The sequence below is a fragment of the Montipora foliosa genome, chromosome 14, assembly GCF_036669935.1.
Source record: "Montipora foliosa isolate CH-2021 chromosome 14, ASM3666993v2, whole genome shotgun sequence".
Lineage (NCBI taxonomy): Eukaryota > Metazoa > Cnidaria > Anthozoa > Scleractinia > Acroporidae > Montipora > Montipora foliosa.
In genome coordinates, this window is record NC_090882.1 from 12141031 (window position 1) to 12156030 (window position 15000).

Below are 15000 nucleotides of genomic sequence, written 5' to 3' on the forward strand. Positions count from 1 at the left end.
GTGATGAAATTAAGAAGTTAAACTTTCTTATGACTTCCTAAACATCAAACTGCTCTGATAACGGGAGAGAGGAGAATGGAACCAAGGCCTTAGTAACCTCTCACGTGGTACTTTGATTGATTTGCTGTTCACCATCTCTTGGGGCTCAACACTGTTAAGTCGCTCTGTAAACATGATAAAATCATTCAACTAAATACCTTGATGATCAGAAAAAGAGTAAATTGAAGCAAGTGAATATTAATCCTCATCTTATCAATTGGCTTGTTAGTTTTAGATCAGAGGAAGCAGAGAGTTGTTGTCGATGGTTACCATACTAAATATGTTTCTATAAATAGGGCAGTTCCTCAAGGTACAGTTCTGGGGGCGGTTTTCTATTTTTATTAACGATATAAAAGCAAAGAATACCAATAAGAATCTTCTAGTTAAACTTGCAGATGATAAAACTATTAGTTTGCCGATTGAGGCAAATGTAGGCTTAGATGAGTCTGAAATGGAAGTTCTATCCTTTATTGAATGGTCTGAGAACAACAGCACAAAAGTTAATTTGACAATATGGAAACTCTTTTTACGAGGAATGACTACAATGTACCAGGATGCCTCATGAATCACTTGGAACATAGAGAGGAAATAAAAACTGAAACTATTGGGCATTACCTTTGAGCAAGTGACAGTTAATTGGGACACTCATATTGATTATTTCCTTTAGTAAGGCTAGCAGTAGGTTGTAAATTTTAAGAATATGTACATGTAAATATTATCGCTACTCTATTGAGAATTTGGACCTTTTCAAAGTTTGATCCTTTCAGTTTTTACATAATGCTATTGAGGTCTGGGGGTGCGCTTTTTAAAGTAAATATTTAAGTAGATTTGATAAGCTCTTTGCCAGGTGTTACAAGTTGGGTTATTGTTTAAAGCGGCACAGTATCTTGGATATTCGTCTTAATAGATACGAAGTTATGGCGAAGGATCTCTTCCACCAACACTGCTTTGAACGATCTTCTACCTCCCCAGAGAACACGGTAGTTGAGAACTAGGTTGCATAATTAAATTCTACCAAAGGTCGGGACAAGTCGTTTTAAATCTGTTTTTATTAATAAGTAATTAATATTTGTTTGTAGTTTTATTCATTTCTTTGCCTTGTAAATTGTTGCACGTCTGTTTGCACAATGAACTCTAACTTAAAGACCTTTATTATTATTATTATTATTATTATTATTATTAAATTATATAATGGTTCATTTCTGCTTGTCTCTGAGTACACAATAATATATATAGTTCAGCTGTCTATCTTGACTTAAAACAGCGAAGTTCTTGAACTCAAAAATACTTCATTATGTTACTTGCATGTACATCATTTGCCCCTGATTTGGCAGATGGGTAAATTTTATTTTGAAAGCTTAAGGGTTTATCAAATGACTACTGTTTCCCAATACTTGCTACAGAAAAACACCTTGACAACTGGGTATATTAACAATGTCACAAAACTAACAAGACAATATTTAGTGCATATTGAGTTGTTGCAGAAATGTGGTGCTCTTCAAGAAAGTAAAATATTCAGTTCACATACCTCTGTGAGTCAAATAAATACTTGTATCATGAGGACCCCATGGGTAGTTTGTGAGTTTACAGTTCTATAAAAGAAAACTATAATATTAATTCTAATTTCTTTTTAGTTAAGAAATTATAAAATTAAAATCAAGACCAGTATAGAACATTCAAATCCTTTTTTACCTCAAGAATCAGACTTCTGTTTTTCATGTCATTGGTCCATGGTGGCACATAACGCTGCGGGATTTGAGGATGGTGACGAGACCAAACAGGGATACTGTTGGTGATGAAAAGTTTAAGAACTTTTATTATCATTCACTTCATATTTTCCATCAGAGGTAGATCTGGAGCAGCTTTGAATTGAGTGTCCAAAGCTATATTTAAATTCGTTGGTTTTTCATTTTTAGAGGTGAAAAATCTACTTAAAAATCATGTGCCACATTCTTGGCTAATCAGGAGAAAAATCACAACTCAAAAATATTATTGTGTTACACATTCTCTTGTGCTTTACTGCATGTATATGTGTCCCGTTGTGATTCCCTTATTTGATTGTCCGCATTTTGATGTGATTGCCTGAAGACGTTTCCGCGGTTTTGGTTTACGATTTATGCCAGTAAATTACAAACCGCCCTTACTTTTAATTGGTATGATCACCTGTGCCCTTGAACTTGTCATGTAATTTACAAATATCAAGCCCTGCACTTTTCATCTTAGAGTTCCTATCCAGAATTATGATCGAATCACTTGATAAAATTATCTGGGAAATCGGGCTAGACAATCTCGAGACAATCGGCTCTCCCCTACTTTCCTCATCCTCTGGACTGCTGAAGATCCAACTAGCTACTGCTCTAAATTAATGCAAGCTAATATTTACGCTCGATGGGATTTTGATTAGAAGTATATTCATAAGAAGAAAGTTTTCAACTTGATTCTAATAACAAATAACCAGCAACTGACTTCTTCTTCTAGTCCATCAAATATCCCTGTGCCGGTGAACAACACAAACAAGTCCTTGACAACCAAAACAGTGACCATTGAAGAACGAACTTTTAGTTTACCTTTGTCTTGTGTTAGTGTCGGTTGCCATGATATTTAGCTCTAGGAATTACTTATTTGTAATAACGCTCTTTATAGGGTTTTCACCTCCCAAAGCAAACCGTTTTAGTGTTTCTGTTCGAGAGTACTATCGGATAGCTTCGATAGCGTATGTGATGGAGGGGGTACTAAGCACCAATCATACCCAGACCTCCAAAGCTTTGTTCATTTCGTGTTCCGGTAAATGAACAATAAACCTGAATCCGAGGAGCATCTAAGTCCTGAAGTCGACCTTACGCAGGAGGGCAGGCTGTGAATTGTGGTAACATATTGCAAGTCATTGGAAGGAAAGTGGCAGGATGCGTACGCATATCGAGAGTACAGGGCTCACCTGCGATAGCGGCACAAGTGCATTCCGAAACTCACTCCAAATTCTAAAAGTTACTGCGATTTCTAAAAACTCACTCCGAATGCTGAAAGCTCACATCAGTTTTCCAATTTGAAAAGAATATATCGCTTGAAATTTAAGAATGCTGACTTCTTTAAAGAGATTTTCAGTGTGGGAATCGCAAGAAACCTTCGATATGATTCTGACAACCTTTTTCTGTGGAGTGACAATACGGTGTAAGTTTGAGTGATAAGTAGATCCCACACTGAAACACAATGATAAATCCGCAGATATGCATAGACTAAACTATATTACATATAATCAGTCCCACAAATTAATTTGTCTTTGGTGATTTATCTCCACCATGCTTTGTAAATAACCAGCTGGTCGCTTCCTTCTCTGTTGCGTTTCTCGATACTCACGGTCCCGCAACTGAATTGCTGGCTTTACTGCCACCGTGCATGAAGAAAGGCTCTTTACTTTACATCAACAACTAACTGCTCACAAGGTTCAACAGCTTACCTGCGATCGCGCACCAAAAGTGTATAGAATTTATCAAAATTTCAGGAAACATTTTATTCCTTCGCGATGGTTGGATATTGGATTGATTGTAGTCAAATCGGCGCTTACACCGCGGTTGTCTATTATCCAACTCGCGCTCATGAAGTTTCTATTAAATATCCTCTTGGCTAGAAAGCTTCTTTCGTTTTATTATGTTTAACTTGCTTTATTTTACTTAAGTTTCCATTTATTGTATGTATAGTACATAAAATAAATCCAGTCTAGAAAATAAAAGTAAGCTCTTATTCTGCGCCACATAAAAATCTGTCTACTCTCAATTGTGTCACCTTCTTTTCGGCATGTTTTACAAAGAGCAATTAGGGGAAAATAGAAGTCTATACCACAAAAGACTTTGAATGCATCCTCTTTAGTATGTAAAAGAAGAGGCATAAGATTCGTTGCCTTTTGAGTGGTATGGAGAATGTTTTTCTTGAAATCTCTCAGAGGAAGCGCAAAAAAACTATTTTTGTTCCACCGTAAGTTGAACAATCTCAGGCCTCAATACAGGATTGTTCGTGTTTTTTTTCCTAAAATTGTCCGTCGCTCAGTTAATGAACTTTGTCATCTATTCTGTAAATCACTCAGATATCTGGGATAAATTATTGTTCAACTAAATTTCGGTGTTAATTCGAACGGATGTATTGCGATCCACGTCGGTGATATTATAATGATACAATGCGAATTTTCTTCGTTTTCCTGTAAATTTAAAGGGTTAGTTTTTCTCCTTCCTTTAGCAGCAAATAACAAAATATAATAAATAATGTCGAATCTTGCGTCACTCGAGGACGAAGTTGATATAAAGGATCTCACTAATCAGCCAATAGTAAGCCAAGAGTGTTTCAAATATAATTGATAGAGTCAGGTATATTCTCGAAAAATTATGTGAAAATTATGTTTTTTTCGTTGGATTCATTAGTTTGAGAAGTAATAAAAATCTTAATGAGACTTATGACCAGTACAGTGTAACCAAACATTCACTTACCTTGAATAGCAAGCTCATGAAAGTCCTGTAACCAAATCCCGATTGTTTTAAAGAGATTAGCCTTGGGAATCAAAGAAAGCTTAATGAAAAGCGAGTAGCACCTATCAGAAAAGCGGCTTTCAACTACAAAAGTGGTCATTAGTTGCTTGGCATTTCTCGAACTTTGTGCCAGATACTTCTTTCGTTCCTCGATCGTTCCTCTAAGGGTAAGTTCTAAGAGAGAACTAGATGGTTAAAAACGTCAAATAACTACAAATTTGCAGCTATAATTGCTAAGCTGGTTTTTTTTTGCAATTATTTGAACACCAGATAAAATTCAAGAAGCCCATCGGAAGCAGAATGTTTTGATGGTTGTTACACCAGCCCTGCTGTCAGCCAGAATACCTTTTACGTGAGGTTAGAAATGACAGAGATTTATTTAAATTTACCTTACGGTTAGAATTAAGAAGAATTCACGCTATTTAGAACCAAAAAGAAAAGAAAAATGAAGAAGAACAACGACCATTACAAATTTTACTGGTATGGCATAATCGACGTATGTATATATATATTTTTTTTTTCAGTGTTCAAAGGTTGAAGAATCTAAATCGATAGCTATGAAAGAGGGGCGAAACTTTGACAAATATCATGAAACGGGATTCTTTTCAGCCTCAACAAATCGGACCAAATTTTCCCAAGGCTCTCGTTTTGATTTCTAGACGCAGTTTTTATCCAGTGATCAGACAACAGTTGTGCCTTCAAAAATTTTAATGTACACCCACGTCGCTGGCTGTCTGCCAGTGCACTATGGAATGGCCTTCGCAACGCAAAGGTCAAAGTTTAAGAGAGCATTGCTTCGAGAAAAAGGTCAACGGAGCCATTGACAAAACCAGCTTTTTAATGTTACCGTGAGATGTGGGTGTTCGGTATCCGTTGGATTAAGCTATATCTCACTGTTCCTAATTTTTCGTTTTTGGTCGCTCATTCTCAATATGTAATATCCTCACAAGTAACATGCCGAGATTGTGATAGGCTTAAGCCTGGAGTCCTTTACGACAATTATACACTGATAATAAACAACTTTATATTTATTTATTTCAAATAACAGCTAAGACACCTGCAAGAGTCGAAATTTTAGAGAGAGGTGTGGACGTATTTCAGTTAACACGACAAAACTATAAAACAAACACTGTTTTGCTGTTATTTTCCTAACCGTTTCGGTCTTGTCGTTTGCTGTCTTATTTCTTGAACATTTGCATTTGATTTCAGTTTACAATAAACACCTCTTTCGATATCCGCGATCTGTACAAAACTTGTGATAAAGCTTTGTTTTTAATATCTTTTGGAGGTATCTTATCAGTGGCACCCAACGAATCGGTTCCTCACAGTATCTGTTCCCCAGAGGAATCTTGCTGGCTGGCAAAAATAGAGGTGTTTCGATGAGCTGGCTGGGAAATTTTGTTATTGATAGAGGTTTTACCTGGGAATTACTGACTTTTTCTGGCATTTCAACCCGAGCTGGCTGTAGAAACTCTGAAGACTGAGGACGACTAAAAAAACAACAACAAAAAAACAACCCCTTCCCTCTCCCAGAGAGTAGTCACAAACATACGACGGCTGGTCAGAGTGATTGCCCTTGCGGAAAAAACCTGTTTTGTCCCGCTTTTGTCGCTTTTGTTCGGTCGTTTTGGATCGAGGGATTTGAAAGCGCGCGGAATTCCTGGCTGGGAAACCAACCAATTTTATCTAGCTGGGTGGGAAATTTCTTGTGTGTCTTGCTGGGAAAAAGGAACAGATACTGTTTTCCCAGCAACGCTGAAAAACACCTGAAAATGCCTTAATAACATTTATTTTCATTAACTGGGGTATAATAATACATTTTACAACAAATTGGTCGTTGGGTGCCCCTGTCTTATGCACGGTTCTTCCTCCACTTGGCTCTAAGCGAGTGGTGCCAGAATAGCGTAAAAGATCTTCCTTTTATCCTTTCTGTTTCCTTTGCCGACTACTTTGCATGAAGCAGTAACAAAGGAGTGAAGACCTCACTAGCATACTATTGTATATCGATACTTCCTGGGGTTTTTATCGAATCATCTAGGAAAACTCCGCTTATCGTATCTTGGTCCATGAAAAAGCTTAACCTGTGTGTACTTCTTTGCTCCCAATTTAGTGATTGCATAATTTCAAGATTCACTCATTAACTTTTAAACAACACTGTTTGGTTTTTGACAAGTCGGTTTGCCATGCAACCTAGTTTAGCTAATCGGTTTTATTATCTTACATACTCGAGATCATTGCGCAGACCAAGTGTTTGTTCGCCAAGAAACCGATAAAAGATCAAAATAACAATAATCATCATCATCATCATCATCATAATTTTAATGAAGTACTGATTATCATTATCATCATGAACATCAAAATCATCATTTGCAAACTATTACTGCTGTATATATTATTATCATCATCATTATCATTAATAATAATAATAATAATAATAATCTTATTATTATTATTATTATTATTATTATTAGTAGTATTATAAATATTATTAGTAGTAGTAGTAGTATTTCTAATACTCTCCTAATTTTATTTAATCTCCAAGATAGTACGAGCACTCTGATTGGCCAATTAAGCATGTCGTATTTTATTCAGTGTTCAGCCTGATCAATTCGAAGTGTGTGTTTGTTGCTTTATTCAAATTGTTGCTTTATTCAAAGTTTAGAGTTATATGTATATCCATCAAATCGCTTCTTCTAGGTCCTTACTGCCCCTTGTTTTCATTCTCCAGCTCAATTTATGTCCTTCAGGCATAAATTCAACTTAAGTCTTAACTTCCTCGCCCAATATCCAGAGATTTTTAGAATTGTCGCTTGATTTGACAAACTGAAAATGCATGGATTATCTTTTTGTTTTTCTTTCCTTTTTTCTTTGTGTTTGTTTTTCTTAGTTTGATTTTTCTTTTTAATTTCCTGTTCTGGTCATGCCCACTGACATGGAAGTTGCTGAGTAGACTAACGAAGCCATCAATGTAGTCATTTAGGTACGAGAAAATTAAGATAAATTCGGGTATGCCAAGGCTTCTTTGGACGTTTTCGAGAGGAGCGCTTCTGCTGGGCGTTAATTAAAGCCAATCAGTGCAAGACGTCTTCAGAGTGCACCATTTTCGTTTATTACTTTCATAAACATTAATTTCCGTCAGAATAGTAAACACTGGGCTTACCATTTTCCTTAGCTTCTGTAAATGCTAGTAATGAAGTGGAGCTGTTAGAGCCAATAAATTATTTCTGGGACCACTAAAATGTATAGGATTTGACAAATTTCCAACTGAAACTTTTAACTAGGATCATTTATACTCAGTTAAGGGCCGGACTCGCGGATTTAATGTAGACCGGCAACAGTCATGATTGTATTAATTCTACTGCCAGTGTGGGAGACCTTTTATTAAAGCCGCGAGAAATTCATTGGGAAAACATACAAAACAGATGTTTTTAGTGTCATTCTATGCAAATCTCCCATTTTCGCTTTGCTAAAGTGCAGACAGATTCAACGTTACGATGAAACATTTTGGCAGATTGTTACACTGTAGAGTCAGTCGGCTTCATACGGCATTTATAATAGCAATTCATTCACTAAAAGTTAATAACTGCGAAGAGGTCGCAAAAAATCCCACAGAAAAAGAAGACATTTAAAAGCAGTGTGAGTGAGTACTTTGCCTTCACTTATCAAGTAGTTTATAACAAAATCGAACGAAATTCATGTTATAGGGCCGGACACCGAGCACGATCCTTCTTTTTAGAATTCGGGGGAATGCCACAACAATATTTTTTTGGAAACATTGATTTTTTTACACTTTTTCACTGGGCTCGTTGAACTTTCAGGCGTATAAAATAAACTTGTGTCAGAGTCGTGCAAGTTCACGTCGAATATTTTATTTAATGAAACCAGGCTTTCTCTCAACGCCAATGGACCGTCGTTTGCCAGAAAGTGCCTGAGTATCGATCTTCTTACGCAATCAAACGCTCACTGTCAAGGGTAACAAAACGAGATAAATAGGAAAAGAGGCATTGATGGGTTTTGATAAGCTTTGGTCGTAAAAGGATCTATATATCTAAAGGTAGCTTTTTTCTACAGTTCCTGAACACCTGTTCCCACCATTATATTTCAAAGTCGCTCTCTTTTTACTTTGTTTGTTTGTATTAGCTTAAAAGCCGTGAAGGAAACACTTATATAGAATACCTAACACTGAACGGCCTTCGTGTATTAAAACAGTAGAGTTGAAGTTGATTGTCTAAAACGCCCAAGGTATTTCAGTTTGACCAACTGCAGCGATATTTCCTCAGTTGAAGATAGGCACTACAAACATCCGCTTTTGCTAAAAATGAAAAGCATTCACCGTTGACATTGCTCTTCTGACCAAACACAGTTCAATTTGATCTTTCTATGAATTATTTTTCTTAACTGTTATCATGTACCCTTGAGCGTTGCTCAAGATGTCATTTTTTTATCTGGTTAGGCCGGCGTTTTTCTTGACCTAACGAGACATCTACAGCGACGTGCTTCGCCTCGAGGCACCCAAACTAATTCATCATTCACTAAGATATTATTCACAACTTTTTTTTGTAAAAGAAACTAATGAACGTAGGTTTAAATTTTAAAAAAAATTACAAAGAGAATATACACAAGGAGTCATTGAAGTTCCCTGGCATTCATCATCACGGTCAGAGAATTGAATGCCGATTGCGTAAAAGTAATTATTCCTGAAAATTAGTGTGAGGAAAACAACGTAATAACAACTGGGTATAATTCAGAGACCAATGAGGAACAACTTTGCAGAGCTGACAGCAACCGTTATCGGCAACCGTAAAAAAGGGAACGGTATGGTGGATGCAACGGATCCAACGAAATAACTGAGGTAAAAGTTTTGTCTTTTGTTTTACGAAATCATTTGTACCTCAAAAACTTGCGATATGACACGAAAAGGATCTTCCTTATTTTGTGATCTTCTATATGCAAAATTACGAAAGCTTGTGGCGTTCATTCACGATTGTACTAACACCTTACTTCCAAAATCCTTAGCTCGGTTTATTGTTTTAAAAAAACTTATGAGACGAGGGGAACAACTTGGGGATTTGGATGAGATATTCTCTAGACTTTTTGAGTGGCAGAGTTACAATAAAATAAGAGCGCTTTTGAAGTTAGCGACTCTTGAGGGTATATTATAATCTGGCGGTCGGGCAGTTAAAGCCCATTTTGGGACGTGTTTTTCGGTTTTTGCGTGTTTAATGGTGGTTTTTCGGAAAGGTTTGTACTAGATATTCCGAACTTGGCTTTAAGTCCATCGTAGAAAGCAATGTGCATTTTTTGTGTTTGTGAACTTTTCGTTGGATGTCAAACTAAATTTTTTGCTTACAGGTTATTGTAAAGGACCTAGAAAAATATGTTTTGCTGTTTTGTTCTCTTCGTGATGAGAAACAATGTGTGAAGATTGGTTACTGTGATTTTCATTCGGCCATAAAGTCGCTTTCGGTCTTAAAGACAGAAAACGAAAGCGGGTTGTGGGTTTCGGCTTCAAAGAGCAAAAGAAAGCGGTTCCCAGTTTAAAAAGAACAAGATAAGGCAGTTTACGTATTCTGGGACCCCCCATGATTGACCCTTCACTGTTAGAGCGAACGTGTAACTTGTTTTTTGCTTGTAAGATGTTCAACGGAATATTCGTCATTTGTTTCGTTTAGAATGATCGGTGTAAACCATCTGTTTAGGGGCTTTTCTGCATGGCTCTTGCTATTTCATTTGCCTTTATTTTCGTGCTCAACACAGTTGCTTGACCGGTCAGTTGACCGAGCAACATCGAACAATGCTGGAGATCGTGGCTCCAAGCCCGGCCTTTGGAAACTGAAACATCTGCAGCATTGAGACTTTTCTAATTATCTCGGACAAAGACGCTGTTGAAAAACCCACGTTGTGTAGCTAAAATCTTGGGACGTACTTTCGGTTTGAAAAGCACACGTTTCTTTGTTGCAAGAATTTGCTCGAATAATTCCACAAACATTGCGCGCAAAAAAGCTATACGTGTGGTGAGTTTTACCCACCGCGTGGTCAATCGAGGTGAAATGTTTCATGTACCGGACGCCATTACCGCTCGCTAATTGGGTCATTGAGCAGGCTAAGAGGAGACAAAAAAGTTCATCACCAACATTTTCATCGTGATGTTGCAACCGACTTAAGCAGCGGCCATTAGTCGTTCCACCTCAATAGCAGTATGCGATCGGTTATGATGATGTACGAAAATCCCTCCCGAGTCCGTGAACGACACAGCACTGACAGACCAGCGTGTCGCAATCGCTATTACCGATAATAATAGCGTTTCCAAACTGTTGTAATGTCACTATGGGAACCACTTTGTCCCTCCAACCAATGCAAGCCTGGACATGAATATCTTTGTATCCCCAAATTTCCTGTTTTCGAACTGAAACCGCCTTAACCAACTATTAAAAAAAAGCCATTTGAGTATTTTTGCGATGTTCAAATGCACATACAACACGAGATTGCATGAGTTGAATAAAAAAATTAAGACTTCTGTTGTGACTTTTAAAAAATTGACAACGTAGAGTACCAAAACTCTAAAATTCCAAACACCTGTAATGATTATAAAACACAGAGCAAACCATCTGGAAGCAGGATAAAGGTGAGATAACCACTCGCGATGAAAATCTCTTTCAGACATTTCGATAAAAGAATAATAATTCGAGAAAACTAACTCGTTTTATTTCTGACAAGTGACAAGTGTGACCAGTTCTTGGCTTGGTCTGTCTTCTGTGGTGTATCATGGTTGGGAGGGTAAATGCTCGGAGAAATTAGCTACACCAAGCTACTCTAAAAATCCGAGGGTAAATAAAGATGTATGATATGATATGATCGCTACTGTAGGTGGAAATTGTTTCCAAGGCGACCCCGCGTAGGTTTAACTTTTGAAGGTCCCCCACAAAGACATAAAGGCAATCATTAATAAATAGATTTTAGACAAGTGAAATAAATATATACGTATCTATAATTGATGAGGCAAAATAATTTAGTTTACTGATAAATGATTAAGCACAATTGTTTTACGTTCAGTATTAATATTGTATTAATTATCAGTATTAGTTTTGCTCAGCTTGTCATTTATATTTCATAACATTTCAAATGCAAGGCCCCGAGTATGTGTAAATTGTTTTTTTTTTTGCACTGTTCATTGCGAGTTGATCAGTCCCGAGTCGCGAGTTCTTCTTTTATTTCTATGACGCCTGGTCCCAGCAGATCTCATGGGAATATGCGGGTATTTTATACTTCGGAGGATAAATTAGCATAACGTCATTGGACAATTGACCATTTGTCAATTTTCTAAATATGTTCAATTAGCTCTGACAGATTTTAACAAATATACCCGGTCTGGTATTTGATAGAAACTGTATGTGGTTAGAACTGAGCCAATTTCTTAAGTTGGCTCAAACCATTTCAACACTTGAAAGAAACCTTCTTATTAGAAGGATTGACACTACAACAATTTATCACTTAAAAGCAATGTTATGGTACCATATCAAACACCAATTATTCCTGAAAAAGATTCGGTCATTTTGACGATGTAAAAGGTTGCCGTGGCAACAGGAAAGCCCTGCAAAAACACCTCATATTTTGGCTTTAGCTGCTCATATCTCAAAAACGAACTCGGTGAGCCCAATCTTTTATTTCTGAAGTGTAATCAGCATGCCTGAATGAAATTGCACAAAAGTGATCAGCAGGCCATGATGAAACTCTCTGCAAAGTTTAAAAAAATTCTGTGAAGCATATTCAGAGCCACCTTAACTAATTGAAAATTAAAGGTAGCTCTGAATCCGCTCCACAGAATATTTTTAAACTTTGCAGGGAGTTTCATTTTGGCCTGCTGATCACTTTTGTGCAATAACAAAAGTGGGATCCCACGTTCATTTTTCAGATGCGATCAACTAAAGCCAAAATATAGGGTGTTCTGGCAAGGCTTTCCTGTTGCCATGGTAATTTTTTACGTAACAAAAATGACTGCATCTTATTCAGCAATAATTGATGTTTCGCATGGTATCATACATAGCATTGCTGTTACGTGATTAAGTGTCGTAATGTCAATCCTTCTAATAACAAGGTCTCTTGAAAGTGTTAAAACTGGTTTGAGCCACCGAAGGGAAAGCGAGAAAATTAGCAGTTAATTTTACAGATTTAGTCACGCTGACGTCACAAAAATCAGAAAAACACGCGCGATTCACGCTTTACGCGCCATACTAGTGCTCAGCTTGCGCTCACATTTTTGGCCGCCATTTATGCATTCGGTTTATTGCTCGTTTTTGATGCGTTCGACAGCGATAGGAATGTAAACATTACTTACGGTCGGTCGACTCCAACAATCCCTACATCATGAGTTAGGAAAGTGCAAACGTTAGCAAAATTTTAAAGTGCGCATATTCAGGAAAAACAACGAGCACGATTGGGCGTATTCAGTAGCATTCTCACTTAGCTTTTACTTCGTGTGGAAAATACAAGGAAACAAATAACGTGAATACAAACGAATTCTAGCCCAAAACACGATTACTCCACAATGGTTAATCCACTTCTACTCAAATATAAAGGTCTCTGCTGTTATTAGGGAACGTTTGCAAACAGACGACGACCGCTACGAGGAAGTAATTCCATTGACAAAATTAGGTCGTTTGAGTTGGATAGTGAAACAATTTAACCAAGTCGTTCCGAATCTAAAAAGTGTATTTTTTAAAAAATTAAACTGGCATAAACGTGAGTAGAAATATCGATACGGAACTGTAAATTTAGCGCAAGCTCAATACGGGACTTCATATTTGGTCATTTCGCGTTGTTTAACAGAGGTCGGAAAAGAAAGGTACTAATGAACAAACGCATGCGCAGCGCGTGTAGAGCCTTCCGTTTTCCTCTTCAAATGCTCTGCTATAGTTTGTGGCCTTCTTGTTGCAGCTGTGACGGTTGCCGTTGCGCAACTGAGCTACCCGAGCCTTTAACTCAAGCGCAAGATTACAAAAAGAGGTCGGCCACAGATTAATGATCCCTAAGACATCCTTCTTCTCCTACTTCAGTTTAATATTGTTCTTTCTTCGCCTAGATAAAGTCCACTAAAGATGGCAGTGCCATTTATAGGCTTCGCAGTTGTAGCAGCCATTTTTGGAACTTGTGGAATTGTCCTCAACACAACCGTTTGCTTGGTGTACTATCTCAGGCCTCAGCTCCTCGATGCCTCCAATGTTTTCATTCTCAATATTTCGGCTGGTGACTTCTTATACTCCATTACTGCGCTTCCGATGTTGGTAACGAGCAATGCGCGCGGTAAGTGGTCGTTCGGAGAGAGCGGTTGCATTGCGTATGGTTTCCTCACGACGTTTTTCGCGCTTGGTTCAATGATGAATCTTGCAGGAGCCGCTTACGAACGGTACGTCACAATGTGCAAACTATATGAAAACGGACAAAGTCAATTTGGACGAAAAAAAGCCGTGTTCATTTCCGCGATACTGTGGATCTATTCATTTGTCTGGAGCATCGCCCCAGTCTTGGGTTGGTCTAATTACAAAGAAGAGGGAGTGGGAACTAGCTGCTCAACTGACTGGAAATCAAGAGATCTTAGTGACTTGACGTATGGCATTGCCTTAATAATAGCATGTTTTGTGTTACCTGGAGCAGTAATCGTGCACTGTTACCGTAATGCTTACAAAGTCACTCGAAAACTTGGCGAGCAAGCGCGGAAAAACTGGGGCAATACTTCACGCGTTACGCAAGAGACCTTGATCGCAGAGAAAAAGATGGTGAAGATAGCCATAGTCGTGACGGTTGGATATGTCATCGCTTGGACACCCTATACCGTGTCTTCAATGATAGGGATGTATAACCCAGATCTTGTTAGTGACGTCGGCGCTTCGATTCCAGCTTATTTTGGCAAGTCATCAGCGTGCTACAATCCATTCATCTACATTTTCATGTACAAGAAACTCCGATCGGGAATGTTCCGCATACTTCGATGTAGAAGAAAGAACCAAGTACAGCCTGGCATTTCAGGAAGAGAAACTGTTCACCGAACACCCACGAACTTTGCCTTATAGAGCGTGTTGTGTTCTGTTTCCAACTGATCTGTTCAACGCCTTGAACCAGTGTTTCACTTTCTCAAAGCAACGGCCAAGGAAACTATACCCGAGACAAAAAAAGTAAAGATACTTAATTTACCGGCCTGAAGTCTTGGGAACGGACCTCAGTTCGCGGTGTTAGAAGGAAGGGTAGAGTTTTTTTCCACTAAGGACCCACTTAGGCTGGTAAAGAATATTTGTATGTTTTTCGCGGCCAGTTGCAGCCCAATGGATCCTGTTTGATTCTGCAATAACTGATGATGCAATTTCTCGAAGAATTGTGTCTTTCGATCTCACCTCAAAGCAAGCGTTTTAAAATAATAAGGCACGTGGATTCCACTTGGATTCGCGGACAGGTT

General features: G+C 37.9%; 2 protein-coding genes across 4 annotated transcripts in view; one reads left to right on the plus strand and one right to left on the minus strand.

Moving 5' to 3' along the window:
* The window catches only part of LOC137984850 (sperm-associated microtubule inner protein 10-like), a 3926-nt gene extending 1161 nt beyond the window's left edge, over positions 1–2765 (minus strand). Inside the window, exons 1-4 of the mRNA XM_068832163.1 lie at positions 2607–2765; positions 1732–1825; positions 1568–1631; positions 1–164 (exon numbers count right to left, since the gene is read on the minus strand). The exon at positions 1–164 is cut by the window's left edge and continues 1161 nt beyond it. Of these exons, the coding sequence (XP_068688264.1) occupies positions 28–164; positions 1568–1631; positions 1732–1825; positions 2607–2635 (324 nt within the window). The 5' untranslated portion in view covers positions 2636–2765 and the 3' untranslated portion in view covers positions 1–27. The remainder of the gene's footprint in view (positions 165–1567; positions 1632–1731; positions 1826–2606) is intronic.
* A 5263-nt stretch (positions 2766–8028) lies between these two features.
* LOC137984330 (opsin-VA-like) overlaps positions 8029–15000 on the plus strand; it is a 7382-nt gene continuing 410 nt past the window's right edge. Inside the window, exons 1-2 of one of the 3 annotated variants that reach the window (XM_068831484.1) lie at positions 8029–8189; positions 13633–15000. The exon at positions 13633–15000 is cut by the window's right edge and continues 410 nt beyond it. In XM_068831484.1, coding sequence (XP_068687585.1) covers positions 13649–14620 — 972 coding nt within the window. In that variant the 5' untranslated portion in view covers positions 8029–8189; positions 13633–13648 and the 3' untranslated portion in view covers positions 14621–15000. Of the gene's footprint in view, positions 8194–9268; positions 9406–13632 lie in introns of those variants that run through there. The other 2 variants (XM_068831482.1, XM_068831481.1) reach the window with 2 other exon arrangements.